This window comes from Podarcis melisellensis (genome assembly GCF_964234715.1).
Source record: "Podarcis melisellensis genome assembly, chromosome: 1".
Lineage (NCBI taxonomy): Eukaryota > Metazoa > Chordata > Lepidosauria > Squamata > Lacertidae > Podarcis > Podarcis melisellensis.
In genome coordinates, this window is record NC_138528.1 from 97,037,163 (window position 1) to 97,052,917 (window position 15,755).

Genomic DNA, 15,755 nt, shown 5'->3' on the forward strand with positions numbered 1-15,755 from the left:
CTCTGCCAAAGGTGGTGGCGTGAACTACAGCTTCCCAAGAGCAATAAGGCATATTTGTGCAGCGCCATCAGTACATTACAAGCTTCTATAAGTTTGGAAGTCAATGTTTGGCCTGTTCCTTGGCAGTCTCTCCCATCCTTCCTTTATGATCTCTCTCTGTCCAGCCCATCTCCAGCAGAGATTAAATTTTGCTATATTAAAATACAAACAATGAGGCACATTAACTTAACTAGTGAGATGTACTGTGGGAATGAAATCTACTTTAGGTCCCAAATCCAAGCTTGGCAAGGACTTCCTATTCATCAACACTGCCCATCATGGGCATAATGGAAGCAAGGTAATATAGCTTCTTTTTTATTGATTCTCCCTGTAGTTGAAGAAAGACATAATTGCTACCATCAATTTAATCTTGCAACACTCATCTGTTGCCAACCTTCTGCTCTAGTGCCTTCCTGGAAGCGTTGAATTGGAGTTTCAAACTCAGTTCCAAACTCACCATCTCCCAGTTTTGGACAACCCACAGAAGTGTGGGTTTTTACCGAATACTCCTTCGGTAAAAGGTCCTCTCTTCATGTAGCATGGATGGGAGGTCAGTGAGGCTAGAATAACAATTGTATTTCTATGTGCACATCACAGATTTATCTAGAATAACATTCTCTAATATGCTGGTGCCATGAGTTCCTTTGTGTTTCATATTTCCCTCTGCACAATTTTGTAGAGATGACAAGAATTCATGAAAATAGAAGAGAACAAAGAAAGAACTGGGGTGGGGAGGCAAGTTGAGGGACAAAAATAATATTTATTCAAAGAAAAGAGTACAATTACATAAAACATTTTAGTCTTTGCAAAAGTAGTACAAAACAAACATTGTTCGCATATTGAAAAGGCAGGTGGCAATATACAAAGAAATATACTTAACAGCTACAGGAACTGAAACACTTTAAGTAGAAAATAATCTGCATTAATCATTATAAATTTCTTAGCATTAAAAGGACACATTCTCATCCATTTTCTGCAAAGATTCTGTATCTTGTGATCCAAAGCACAGTTGGAATGTCTACTCAGCTGGTGTGAAGCAACCCAGCCTATCACAAAAATGCCACAGCATCTTGGCATCAGTTCCATAGATCACTTGTGATTAAACAGCACACTGCTGCATTCATAGAAGCTGCTCTTGTGAGGTTACTCATGAAAAGCATTGTTCACACATTATGGTTCTATTTGTGACTGCTCCAAAACACACTGGCCAGATTCAACTAACGACTCCTATTAGTGTAAGCCCATGCAAGGACTTCTGCTAGCGCAACTCCCCCCCCCCCCCGTGCCTCCCAAAATTGACTCAGGGGGATTAGGAGAGCCCACAGAACAGTGCAGGGAGGAAGAGAGGGGAGATTGCTCCACCAGGCCAGCACTGCACCCATGCCAAGCAAGAAAGTTTACAGTCCAAGACAATGTGGGGGTTCTTTTATATTTAAATTGAGTCCACGCTGAACTTAGTTTGCCCCTGCTTTCAGTTCCTTCATATTTGTTTTCTCCCTTGGTATTGCTATTGTGCATGTGCGCCATTGATAAAACACAGCAAAAAAAGCCTGAATTCACATGGGTTTAATCTGTACACACAGGCTCCACTCACTCCAATGTCCCAAGGGATGCAGGTCTCTCTTTAGATCATCATGTATTTGACATTCAGTGGAATGTGCTTACAAACCTCCTGCAATAGCAGGTACACCCCATCACTATCCTTGGTTTAAGCCTGTGTGGGTTCAGGTAAATACCTGAATGAAGCCACAGACATACCAATCCCTGTGCCTCAGTAAAACAGTGCAGGGGGGGGGGGGAGTTGCAAGCATACATATGCTCAAATAAAGACTGCTCTTTTTTGGTAGTGTTTTATCATTGCACACCTGCATATTGATAATATATGTTTTATGTGTGGAAAAGCAACTGATGGAACTGAGCAGAGATAATCTGCAGCCATATTCAAGCATTCTTCAGAACGTGTGAGGACTCAAACTCTGCAGGGAGCAATGGAAACTACACGGTCCCAACCCCTTTCCTTTTAACCGTGGTCTGCAGGGAGATTCCAACTACATTCAGTTAAATGTGGTTAGGCTGCTCCGATCATCCAAGAACCCTGATAGTTTAGAGAATTTAATTGCAGAGAGGATTCCAGCCACATTCCTTACTGGTGGGAATGGAAGAGTCTGTCAGTTTTGATTATCTCAGTTTCTCATTTGTCAAATCTTAAATTCAGTTCTGCACAGCCATTTGTGATTTCCTTACCAAAAATTCTTTGTGAGAATTCATCAGCATCTTAGTGCAAAGTTCTCCTAATAAACATCTTTCCACATGCAGTTTTGACTTAATGTACATTTTTTTTAGCAAGCGATTTCCCGCTATAATGCACTTTTGTATGTTATTTTCATGAAAAGCTTCACTTTTTGCACACTTTCTCCTAAAATATGCATTTTTGTAAACATTGTTTGGTAGGAGAACTGCATTGCAAAGTTCAGATAAGTGTGAATTTTAAGGGTACCTGTGCTTCAGGTCCCATATAGTTTTCGAAAATGTGAATTTGGTGGAGTCGGTTTTAAATGCAAAGTGATTTGAATTTCTTCCCCATCCCTCCCCACTGGTGTATGTGGGGATACTGGAGATGGGGCCTACATGTGTGTCTCCTACTCACTTCAATCTCACCTGCTTTCTTTTGTAAAACTGAAGAGAATTGGTGCATGCTCTTGTTCTGGAGTTAATTGTAGAAATTTTACAGGTAAAACTGGAATTCAGAAAGTGTGCAATGCAGGCCAGAGCAAACAAGAAGAACAAGAAAAATGGATTAGGGTACACCCCAAAATCCTCAATGTTGGCTTCTCTATAGAACCCAAAGGTAGCAGAAAGCAACAGCCTTTCTAAAACACTCTGCAAGTCACAGTTGAAATAGGCACTTGCAGTCAGTGAGTAACTGAGGTATTGGCACTATGCTGCAATATATATATATATATATTGAGATTGAGAATGGTGTCACCTAATGTGACACAGGCAACTAGCTAAAGCTGTTCGAGTATGTTCTGGAATCAGTAATTTCTCAACATGACTTAATGCTTGCCATGAGTGGAGGCAGGAGGGAGAAATTTAGCCATGTTTCTATAGTGCATTGTCTGCCAACTCTAAAAGAAAGGAGGGAGTCTTAGCATTTCAGCATCAAAATGAATGTCTTCATTGTCCTTCTGCTGTTTTCTTCATCCTATGGGGAGCTGTGAAACAGAAATGAGGATTCAGCTGCTGAAGGGATTAGGTGACAAACAGGCCTACACCCACATTGTCACAAAACAAGTATGAAATATTCTAATGTAGTAATAGCATGGCTTCTGTCTGGTTTTTTTCTTAACCCCCCTTTTTTCTCTTTAATTATGACCACACTGCAACTACCCCACATTTCAGAATTTGATCCAAGCAGGCAACTAACAAGTGTTATAATTGTCCAATAATTTCACCTGGAGTGGTTGTCTTTATTGTGGAACAATGTGACAGATCTGCTTCCAAAACACGCACCCACGAGGGTATCATGTAGCAACGGCTGATTTCTCCTCCATCATTCCAACAGAGGAAAATAACTATATTGCTGAAATGGTTTGGCTTTGACTCTGTTATTTGCAGTGGGGTTGACAGTTCTGAAGCTGGAATTAAATTTCTTTCCTCTAAAGCAGGAGTGTCTACAAAACCAATTTGCTATTTTCCATATGACACAGTGAGACTGTTGACACCTTGCCTATATGAGTTTGAATGTGCTCAGCCCATTTCTACGCTGTGAAGGTTTGTCAGTAAAAAGCATCTTAGTTTAAGGGTGGAAGTAAATCTTCTCAGTCCCCCAAACATGATATTAGGTGACAGAAAGAGCTTTTGTCTTGCAAGACTACAAGAGACCTAGAAATGTGCAGGACAAAAGAGTTGGAGGATTATTCATGTCTAAGAGAAGAGGACTGCTGGATCTCTCTGCATCTGACATGACACACATATACTCCATATTTGATACTATCAAGTGTAGTATTTTGGTATCAAACCTGGATATATAATATTTGATGGTGCAAATTGTTTTCCTGTGATTTAATATAAAGAATATTAAATATTCATATTAAATATTTAATATAAAGAACACTTAATGTTTGTATGTGATTTTCAAGCATTCAACATGCTACACATACATTATCTAGTTATAATTCTTACAATAATTCTGTAAAGCAGGGATATTCACCGGATGTTGTCTAACTGCAATTCCATCATCCTGTCCCATGACGGAATGGAGACTAATGGGAGTCGGTGCCCAACTAAAACTCAGAGCTGATGTGGAGAAAGAGAGGGAGGGAGGGAGGGAGGCAGATAGGCTTGCCAAAGGCCACCTAGTGAGTAAACTGGACTTACTGCTGCCAGTGCAACTCTTACATTGGTTTTGGCCCAATACATTTTCTAGAGAAGAATGTGAGAGAACATAAAAGCTCATACATGGCTTTGTAGAATGTCTACCTTAAGCTGCAAAGTGCTGCAAATTTCAAGAAAGCATCCAGGTACAAACAGTCCATAAATCAGTTGTGTTTGATTAGATTTCTGTATTCCATCTGACTTTTTGCTAATGATTGCAAAAGCAGTATTATTACCCACAAAACAGCTATGTTCTTAGCTTGTTAGCGTTTTCTTCTTCTTTCATGAGCAAGTCTTTCTGTCTGTCGGTTTTGATTTTTAGAAGCTAGCAAGGGCATTTGTCCTCATGTTTACCTCAAAATTGCTAAATTGTCAGAATCTTGCAAGGACTGCAGTTTGGCATACTATTACAAATTCTTTATCCTCCAACATATATCCTAGTACCACTGCCACACATTGTCATGTCTGTAATATGTAATTCAATATCTCATCAAATGGAAATATGTGAAGGGGGGGCAAAGGAAAGCAAAGAAATAAGAGTTTTATAGAACCCTCCCCTTCTTTCATGAAAAAATGAAACTTACATAAAATGTTAAAAATAAAAATGACACTTCTGCCCTAACAATTGAATAACTGAGGCAAGCCATCCTTCTTTCTCTAGGATGGATGAAGTTGTCCATTTTGGTATTTCTCAGCTTCTCATTTTTCTAGTCTTTGGCTCAGTTTGACACACCATCATCATATTAGTGTGCATTTCTCTAATGCACACATTTCAAAAGCCATACTGCATTTTTGTGTTATATTTACTAATATATACATTTTTATGCACACTTTTCCTAAATACATTATTCAGTTAGAGAACTGTATTGCAATTTTCAGATAAGTGAAAACGTTGAAGAATAGTTGCATTCCAGTGCATACATATAATTTTGGGAAGTGCAAATTAGGTAGCTTCTCATTAAAATGTGAACTAATTTTTTTCATCATCCCTGTCTCCTGTAGTTTATTAGCCAGTATTTGGCAGAGACCTAAACACTGTGTTTGTGTGTGTGTATGTTTTAGTGCTACTAACTGGACAATGAAACCAGAGGTTTGTTTCAGGCGAAGGAAGTCAATCTTCTAACCTGTCTATCCAGTGATTACTTTTCCCTTTCTAGGCTAAAATGAGAAGAGGGACAGGGATTCACTTAGGTGCCAAGATGCAATTACACATGCCCTTGTCCTTCAGCCAATTCAGTGTAAAAAGAACATTTCTTGCCACAAATTCCCATTCAGCCCTGCTTTCTGGAGGCCATTATAAATCCTTTGGGAAATTTCCTCCCTCTTCGGACAGAAGTCAGGGCCAAAACTCTAGATTGGCTATTTCCCATTGTGGGGGCTCTCTGCTTTTCTAATCCAGATTGAAGGAGTTGAACACCTGTACCCCATTCGATCCAAAAACTGCAAAGGAATGAGCAATACCAATGCAGCAGCGCTAACTTTAACTAACTTAAACTGAACAAAAGCAGAAGGCTAGGACAACTCCATGACTCCTTAACTATCTCTCAAAGATAGGCTTCTGGAAATACCCCCCTCAAACTGAATATGAAATTATTCCATGCCATCAATTAGCAACAAGCAGGAATTTCACCAGTGGTATATGAAACATTTTCTACTCTGTCAGGCTTCACATTTTCTACCTCCTTAATGACATGAAGCAATTGAATCAAGTCAAATTCTTGGTGAGTCTCTCTTCATTGAGGGAAGGGAAACAGATATTCTTAGGGTCACATTCTCTTCTACAAAAACAAAAACAAAGAAACCTTGCCTTTGGTGGTGGACAGGCATTATGAGGATTGAGATAATGGACATACTCTACTAAGATGGCGTCATGCTGAATCTCATGCTAGGCTCTCCACCATCCCAGGGTGTGCTCCAAGGCTGTGTAGTCGCATGTCATTTAAATACTGCCCCCTTAGGGAAGGAAGCTAAGAGAGGAGACAAGAGCTCATGACTGCACTATTGTCAGGCACTCCAGGGTCATGCTGTGTTTGCAGCCTGGAAGGAAAGGCCTAGATGAAGGCAGGTTGTTATTATGCTTTATCCCTGCCATTTGGTGGTGGGAGAGAGAGTTGGGAAGAGTCTTGGTGTTTTCCATGGGCTCTTCTGTTCCACTGCCAGGCAGTGATTACAAGGCTTGGCTGTGGGGGTAATATGAAATTCCTCACACTCAACTTGTAATTGACCATGTCCCTTGCTAAAAGATATCAAGAGAAGGAGAGAGAAAGAGAAAAGTAAAGTAAACAATGAAGTACTAAAATCAAGTTCTGACTAGGTAGGGTTGGTACATAAAGGAGATAAATTAGATCAGAAATGTGGTTGGTTGGCCAATGGCTGATGGTTTTAGGAGTTGTAGTCCAACAGCAGCTGATGAAGGGTCACAGGTTCCCCACCCCTGTCTAGACCTTTGGCTCTGCTTTCTGACCCAGGTTGAAGGGGTGTTTCAAAAAATCAAGTGTTTCAGAAGCCAGAATTCCAGGGAAGCTCAGTCAAAACCTTGTTTTAAAGAGAACTTGCTTGCTTCCCCTATCACATCTAGATGTTTTTTTTCTGAGACTTATAAGAAAAATATAACACAACATAAAGACAGGCCTCTATTTGTGTAGTCTTTTTTGAACCTAATAGTATTCTATTATTGCAAGAACTGTATAAACAATGGCTCCGATACAGCTAAAATTAGTTATGACCAAATGTCATCAAAGCAAAGAACAAGTTGCTGATCACTTAAGTCCCATTGCTTTCAAAGAGCATTTTAGGAGCATAATCTTAAACAGATTTACTGAGAAATCATCAAGTTCAATGTACTTTCTATGTGAAGGTGAATATAAATTGCATCTAATTGCAGCTGGATTTAGAAAGCGTTGAACAATTCAAAGATATATGTTACCTACTTGCTCCTTGTCTCAAAAGTGCATGACCAAGGTGCTGAATTTTGTTTCCTCACAAATTTATCCAACACATGAACTGGGAACTGGTGTTATACCAATTAGTCCCACCCTCTAGCATCTACAGATACAGTGTGAATGTCTGCAGGGAGGAAGCCTTTGACCATTACAGTTACATACAAGGGTTCCAGGTCAGATGGAAGCTTTCACACATACATTTGTAAGCAAAAAGGCCCTCCTTGCAGACAGCCATGTTGAAAGTGTGGCTTCACCAATGCCTCCTCTCACGCTGGATGAACTTGGGAATAAAATGCCTGATCAGGGCATTGAACACAGAGTTTTTGTCTATGTGACAAACTGCTAAATCCCAAGTGGTCAGAAGCTAGCATTAATATTAGGATTTAGGTGGATTATAATACCTGCTGCTATTTTTACTTTTCATTTTAGATGCCAATCCTGAACATGCTTACGAGGAAGATAATCTCACTGAAATTCAGCTGGACTTTGTTCAAAGTAAGCTATGCTTAGGAATGGGCTGTAATCTTCTTTCTGGAACTGACTTCTGTTGATGACAAGATAAACTGAGCTAGTGACCACTGCAGTGACCCAGTAGCATGGCATTTCTCATATTCTAAAGCTTCTGCTAAAGCTTCTCCAAATTCTATTTACTGTGCAATGGTTCACTGATAGGAAAAATGGATGCTCAGCATTTGATTTGATATTTTATACAAAGTACAGCACAGTTCCACTTCATTTGTGAACTGACAGATCTCATACTGCACATTTGCAATCATAGCAATGGTTTCGAAAACAAACCTGATAATTTTGGTTTTGATATAACAGAAAGGTCAGTTCTCACTGTACCATGAAAAAAACTATATATAAAAACTTTTGAATTTAAACACACACAGACAATCAATCGCTTCAGTTTATCTCACTGAAATCTAGGGTGTCAAAATAGGATATAAAATAGAGCACTTCAGAAAATGCAAGGTATATTTTCCCCGCTGGCTACAGTTGACCAGTTTAAATAGTTTTTGTGCAGTCTGAAAATTACAATGAGTCTTGCTTCATCTTATCTGCATCTGCTGCATGCCAATGTCAATATAGAAGTTTTATTTTCCTGGGAGAATGTCACTGTCAATGAAATGCATCAATAACTGTAATTCTGAGTTTAAAGATGTGACTTCAGTTCCAGAATATTGAATGTGAAAAGGCTGTCATAGTGTATCGTACTACATTATCCAAACATAGTAGAAAACACTATGATTCTCTGCCCTGATGCTGAACGTATAGTCAAGCTTGATTCAGGAGATTTCATGTTATTGAAAAAGGCACACAAAGCCTGACTGGTTAAAATAAAAAATATTAAGAAGAAAAAACATGTAGGGAAACATGAAGGGCAGTATCCAGGGAAGTAGTTCTGCTAGTGCAAAGACTTCTGGATGAACAGTGGAATGCCCCCCTCCCCTCCCTGTGCACACCCTAAATCTGTTCCAGGGTTTCCCCAAATCCTTCACAGCAGATCTGTGGAAGCTGAGGTGTGTGTGCCATTGCACACACATAAATCCTCATGCTAATGGAACTACAATGCTGGATACCATCCAAAATGTTTTGTTCGTTCTGCAATAGTTCTTTGCCCATGTTATGAGTAGGGGATCAACATTACAGAAATACGACTGTACCTTCTTTCCACAGTTTGAACCACCATGCCCACTTCTACAGGCACAAATATTTGGCTTGACACATCTCCCTCCAAACTGGCATTTCGGCTCGCAAACAGCTGCAACAAAAGAACTTGTAAGTATCATTTCTATTTAAACAGCAATTATATTAAACTATTCAGTTACATCAGATTTTGCATCAGATTTCCTTCAGTTGCATCAGATTCAGTTGTGAAGTAGTTCCCGCACCCCACCCCCATGTCACAGTTCTTTCAACCCTCAGAAGTCATCCACATGCTAACTCAGTGTGGATCAGATTCGGGGGCTTGATTGCACCTTTCGAATTTCAGGCATTTGGAACTGGATGGTAAAAGCCACCAATCCATGCTGTGTTCATCCAGTGATGTTGGTTTTCATATCACCAGCCCAGAGTCAGGCAGCCTGATCCAAGAACAGCAGCTGCCATGGTCTGGAAGAGTTTTGTGAAGAGGCTCCAAAAACCTATTAACATACTAAATCTGTACATAACTTTTTAGAGTGGTCTGTTTGTGTGGGCATAAAAAACTGAACCCCTTTAAGATTGTAGTCCTTTGTTCTGATGACATGCGAATGCCATTCACTGAAAAGAAGGGGCAATCTCATAACAAAACGCTCTTCTAACATTGCACTGTTCACGTGAGTGGATTACTTGCACGAGCAGTTCTCTGCATGAGTTAGCCAACTGTAAAGCAAGGTCTGAGTGACTAATGATTCTGCTCCTATAATAACTTTTTATTAAGGAGAGAGAACAATAACTTCCTTGAATGGGAGCTCTTCATTCCAAAGCCATTACATGCTTGCTTCTCATTGTCCTTGCCTATTATCTTGAACTAACAGAGAAAGGCAGAAGACTCTAATTTCTCCTCTTTAATAAATATGTAAGTATGGGGCTTGAGTTCCATTGGTGAATGGGCCCAGAGTGACCTTTTCAGTTCCAACAAAATAACACACACACACTTTAAGATAACCTACCTTGAAGAACTAACAACGACTTCTGTTTATAATACATTACCTTACAATGGAAGAGGAATTTCAAAACCCATTAATATAGATTATGCAGATGATGACAATGGCCCCGTATTGCAAATCTGAACCATGCCCCTGCAACTACAGCAGCTGTGATCCATGAAAAACTGGGCTCACCTAAATCCCATTAGTAGTATCAGTGGAAATTAAGCACTTCATTCTATGCTTAACTCCAGAACTTTTTCAATGGGACTCTGAAACACCTTGGTTTTTCTAGCTTAAACACTGTGCCTCATCAGCCTGCCATGTTGCCAGAAAGTATCAGCTCACCTCCATGTCAAGGTCCTTCACAATCACATTGGCTCAAAAGTCTCAGTTTTGCTTGTAAATGTTAGCCTGCAAGGTCTAACAAGGTGTGAAATCACCTTCTGATGAGATGAACAAAGGAGTGCCCCACTCATTATACACAGGCTAATGCTTAATCTCTTCCATTTCCTAAATCATAACAACATATAGATGGCAAGCAAAGCTCAACAACTTTGGTTAATCCAATGGGTAGATCACTGCTAGTGGGAGTAATTCACAGACTCTTGGGAGTTGGACATGCCTGCATTAGAGCAATGAGGCAAGAAGGCCCAAAGTCCTAGAATGACCTCTCAAGTATTACTGCATCACACCCACCTAGATTGCAGACTCCCCCTTCTGTCAAGAAGAAAATGACAATCAATGGCTGATGGGCCATGTTTGGATAGAAGATCACAAGCAAATATGGATTAGATTGGGTTATACCCCTGGCACACAAATCTGTAAACTATCTGCATAATCCTCTGAATTCTATAGACAGATGATTAGGAAAGAGCACTGCAGCATACAATCCACCTTCTATACAGGATGAAATGAGTTTGCTTTAGTTCATCTAGTCTAATGTGATAAATAACCTTTTGAAATATCACCACTTTGTAAAAATAAATAAACAGGATTATGAAGTGTTTATAAGTAATATAGTTCACCATTTCAAGCTTGTCTGGACATATAATTTATTTTCTAATGCTGGCAAGCTATTTTATGATTCTAAAAGATATATCAGTTCATTAAAGTTATGCATCATATCACTTGTGTGACTGACCCCTGCTTCTGTTTGAGTGGTATTCCGCTAAAACCCAGCTATGTTTCCCACCTTCATAAAAGTTAAGGCAACAGGGCTGCTGATTTCAAGCCAGTTTTTTCCTCTCCTAATTAGCAGTGTGTGCTCCTATGACATTGTTTTGGCAGAGAAAAAAGAGAACAGCCAATTCATAAGGCACTAGTCCAAGAACACACATGTCATGTTATTATTTTAATTAGATCTCAGGAGCTGAAATTTCTGTAATTTCTTTTTAAACAACAAAATCTTTCCTAGCAGCGAACTTATACTGATTATAGCCAATGTTGTTTTGATACAATGTTATTTGAATTGCCTGTCTGTGAGGCAAAGATACCAGAAGTCACTAGCAAAATACAGTATCTCTCTGTCTCTTAAATTGTGTGGTACAATAAAGTTATAGATTTGTTACTGGATCTGTATTCACATACCAGTTTTTTCCCTTTCTCCAACCTTTTTTATCTGTTAATTTCCACATGATAGTTGAGTTTTCACACAATGTAAAAACCATGTCTGGAAATACAGTGCAATACAGTGCAAGTTTAGCACTAATTTCTATGTTATTTGCAGGTAAGCTCTTTTCTGGAAGCAAATAACGTGGAAATGAGCACTAAATTTGAGCTATATTCCCCATGTCTCCTCCCCCTCCCTTTCAGGAATTGGCAGTGATACCTCAGAAGGCAGGTGAGCAGAGATACCCTACCTGTACCACCAGAACCAACCGCTACTGCTGAAAGGTGACCAACTTCTACCATTGTCAAAACAAAAAAAGTCCTTCCAGTAGCACCTTAAAGACCAACTAAGTTAGTTCTTTGTATGAGCTTTTGTGTGCATGCACACTTCTTCAGATATCTGAAGAAGTGGTATCTGAAGAAGTGTGCATGCACACAAAAGCTCATACAAAGAACTAACTTAGTTGGTCTTTAAGGTGCTACTGGAAGGACTTTTTTTGTTTTGACTATGGCAGACCAACACGGCTACCTATCTGTAACTTCTACCATTGTGTGCCACTGAATAGGAAAAGTGGAATTCAAGGTCACTACCAGAATGTGTCATGAACCAGAGGTAGCCTTCCAGGGAACAACTGCACAAGCCACTGTTATGCGGAACTGAGGCGTATTTGCAGTTCTCATCCAAATGAGCAGGGCAGAGGAAAATATTACACACCCATGTAAGTTGCTTGGCCAAGATGGCATTATTCTTATCCATATATCCATATATCAGTCCTACTCTGCTAGCTATCACTACCTATCCTGCGATGATCATTGTCTGGAATTCAAAGAATTGCTTTAGGTCATGTAGGAGCTTTCATTACTTTCTTCCTTGGACAGCTGAACCTAGTGCCCTATCACAAACTGCTTTTCAACATCCTCTCAGCTCCAACATAGTTTGTCGTGCAGCATAAGTTTCTACCTGAGAAATGCAAGTCTCAAGCTGCCTTTGGTGCATGGAACTAACTCCATAGACAGTTGATTCCTAGTCATTATGCTACTGTACATGCGGGTGGCACTGTGGGTTAAACCACAGAGCCTAGGACTTGCCAATCAGAAGGTCGGAGGTTCGAATCCCTGCAACAGGGTGAGCTCCCGTTGCTCGTTCCCTACTCCTGCCCAACTAGCAGTTCGAAAGCAAGTCAAAGTGCAGGTAGATAAATAGGTACCGCTCTGGCGGGAAGGTAAATGGTGTTTCTGTGTGCTGCTCTGGTTCGCCAGAAGCGGCTTAGTCATGCCGGCCACATGACCCGGAAACTGTACGCCAGCTCCCTTGGCAAAGCGAGATGAGCGCCGCAACCCCAGAGTTGGCCACGACTGGACATAATGGTCAGGGGTCCCTGTTACCCCTTAACATGAACATCAGCAGTATAAAAGACTGTTGCTAAAAATAGAATTTTTGTTCACACAGAGATAAGAAAGCCTTTCCCCACCACACCTGAACTTGTACATTTTCCAGCAGCATATGGCTGGTTACTCTTGTAGCCAGAATGATAGACTACATAAACGTTTGGTCTCATACAGCATTTCTTGAGCTCTGATTAGAATTTGCTGGTTTGTACACAGATGGATACCTTGCACCTGCGATAAGCCTTCTGTTTCTTAAGAGCTCAGAGAAAGGCAGAAGACCACAGGTGCAACTTGGACCACTGCAGTGATGCAATAACAGGGAAAATAAATCACCAGTCCATTTAAGAGTTCTAAGGGATACAGAAGCTCTATGCCAGATGGAATATGTCAACCTGGTTGTATAGAATTATATGCTTACAGGGAGCGGAGCTGTTTATCGTATTACAGAAGTAATGTAATAGAATTCTGAGATGTAAGACACTGGATGCACAAAAATGGACCAGGAGAAACTCCACTGCCTAGAATATGTAATAAAACAATAGGCATTACATGATATTAAAGAACTATCTTGCACATGAGGTGAGGAAATTAAATGAGCTAATGGGGCACAGTATGTTAAAGGGAAGAATAACTAGCAAAAAATAATAATAATTCAGTACTCAAGTAGAACACACTCCCATTCTACCCCATGTATTATTGCAAGGAGAGTTAAAAATTTCAGAAGAAAATTGGAATGGAAATCAGAAGATAATAACATAGCTGGGGTTTAAATGAATATTTCATAAATGCATTTACAAGGAACATCAAACCACTAAACACTAACAATGACACAGGCATTATCCTCTATCGTCTTGGCAAGGAGTGCTGTTTAATAAGCCAAGTTTGTGCTGAAATTATAATCAATAAATGCACCATACTATATAAAAAAAGTTTCCCTGTGTGCTAAAAAGAACAGAGCAGTAATTTTCATGCAAATAACAACCTTTGTTGAGAATGTTACCTTCCTTGTATAAATGGAATAGAAAATCTGGAAGCAAGAGTATAAAAGTGATAGAGGCAGCAAAAGGTTCATAAAATTATGAAGCTGCTGATTTGACATGCGAATGGAAGGAAACTGTTCCTGAAGGGCAAATGAGAAAGCTAGTGTGTGTTCAATAATATTATATTAGAACAGATGATAACCAGCATAAATGACAGGGAGGTCAGTGAAGAGGATTTCCCCATTATTTCAGCTTCATTCATTTTTCTAATTAATTCCTAGGATGTTTCCAAACACAGCAGTTTGCAGTGTCAGACACAGCGAATGAGTGCCCTCAGCAGCTGCATACCGAATGAGGACCCCCGTGCTGATATTTGCCAGTCCAAAGGGAATGCAATCATTACTGGCAACACAGCCATGGCAGTGTCAAGTCAGCCACCACTGTGCCAAACCCCTTTCATTAAAAAAAAAAAAGCCTCTTTGGAAATTGGGAAATGAACTGTGAACTGCAGCAAGTGGAAGATGTAGCTGTTGATTTTAGAAGAGGAGGGTCTTAACCTGACATTGGAAAGAATCAATGGATTACATGAAGAGCTCCCACATGTCCACCTCCATAATCTGAACACTTGTCCAGGCAAGCCTCAAAGGCCAGGCTTCCAAGATGAATACCAGCCTGGCAAACCTAGATACTTCATACTGCTTGCCAGTTACAGAAGCTGATGTGCATACAACTCCCAATGGTCACTATGCATGAAGAAGGCTCCAAGGCTCTTGATTTCACACACAGCCTACTAGACACTGCACATTCACTGTCTCACCACAGTGAATCCCATACTTAGGTCATGGAATTCCTGGTTTAAGTTCTGGAATCCTTAACTCCCATTGAATCAGTCCACATGGCTTGGTGGCCCATAGGACCATGTGTGGTTTGTAAATGTTGCACTAAGAAGTGATGGAGTAGATGCTAAATATCTAAGCAACTAAACAGTCTTTTTTGTCAGGTATCCCCGTATGGACACTTTATTCAACATTTGAAGCCTTTACCATAAGAAGCTTATTGAACATATATTAGGAAATCTTGGTGTCCACTCTGTGGAAAACCTTCTAAAGAGGTACATCAGAATCCAGCACTTTTATCCTTTTAGATATTTGGCAAAAACTTGGCTCTTTCAGAAAGCCTCTGACTGCTTCATCTCTGCATTTACCTCTTAACCTGATACTTTGTACTGCTAGCATACTGCTCTGTTGTGAGGTTCACCTTCCATAAGTAAAATGATTATTTTATTGATTTTTAATGTGTGTTTCGCTTTGTCTTTGGATAAAGAAAAGTAGGATTACTGTTATTTATTACTTTAAGTGAATAAATAAAAACAATAAAATAGAATCTTAAAACATCTTGTTTAATCTTAAATAGAAATGATTTTTAATTTGTAGATTTTTAAACACTCTGTACCCATTTAGTGAACATTTGGACCAGCATATATTTCTTCTTTCTTCTTCAGTGTTTTAGTTTTCTTAATTTTGTATAGTCATATTTGGAGTCTTTTTAATAATAAATAAAAGATGCAAAGTGAGGATCTTTACTGGTGGTGCCCACTGTGAAATGATTTACACTGCTCAAAGAGTAGTACATCAGGTGAAATAGCTAGCTTGGCTTTCACCTATTCAAAACTATTTTTAAAAAACTGAATGATCTCGTATTGGACAAAACAGTTTTCAGAATAAGAAAGCATGATAAGCCAACTTGCTGTGATTAGAACTTTTGCAGAATTAATAGAGGAACCA

General features: G+C 39.6%; 1 protein-coding gene and 1 long non-coding RNA gene across 2 annotated transcripts in view; one reads left to right on the forward strand and one right to left on the reverse strand.

Annotated features, from left to right (window-relative positions):
- LOC309380397 overlaps positions 1–11,908 on the forward strand; it is a 119,359-nt gene extending 107,451 nt beyond the window's left edge. Inside the window, exons 3-5 of the long non-coding RNA XR_014172908.1 lie at positions 7,788–7,853; positions 9,039–9,140; positions 11,807–11,908. This is a non-coding gene — a long non-coding RNA (uncharacterized lncRNA). The remainder of the gene's footprint in view (positions 1–7,787; positions 7,854–9,038; positions 9,141–11,806) is intronic.
- The window catches only part of LOC309379298 (von Willebrand factor D and EGF domain-containing protein-like), a 195,746-nt gene continuing 181,583 nt past the window's right edge, over positions 1,593–15,755 (reverse strand). Inside the window, exons 29-30 of the mRNA XM_081928384.1 lie at positions 9,026–9,123; positions 1,593–3,254 (exon numbers count right to left, since the gene is read on the reverse strand). Of these exons, the coding sequence (XP_081784510.1) occupies positions 3,240–3,254; positions 9,026–9,123 (113 nt within the window). The 3' untranslated portion in view covers positions 1,593–3,239. The remainder of the gene's footprint in view (positions 3,255–9,025; positions 9,124–15,755) is intronic.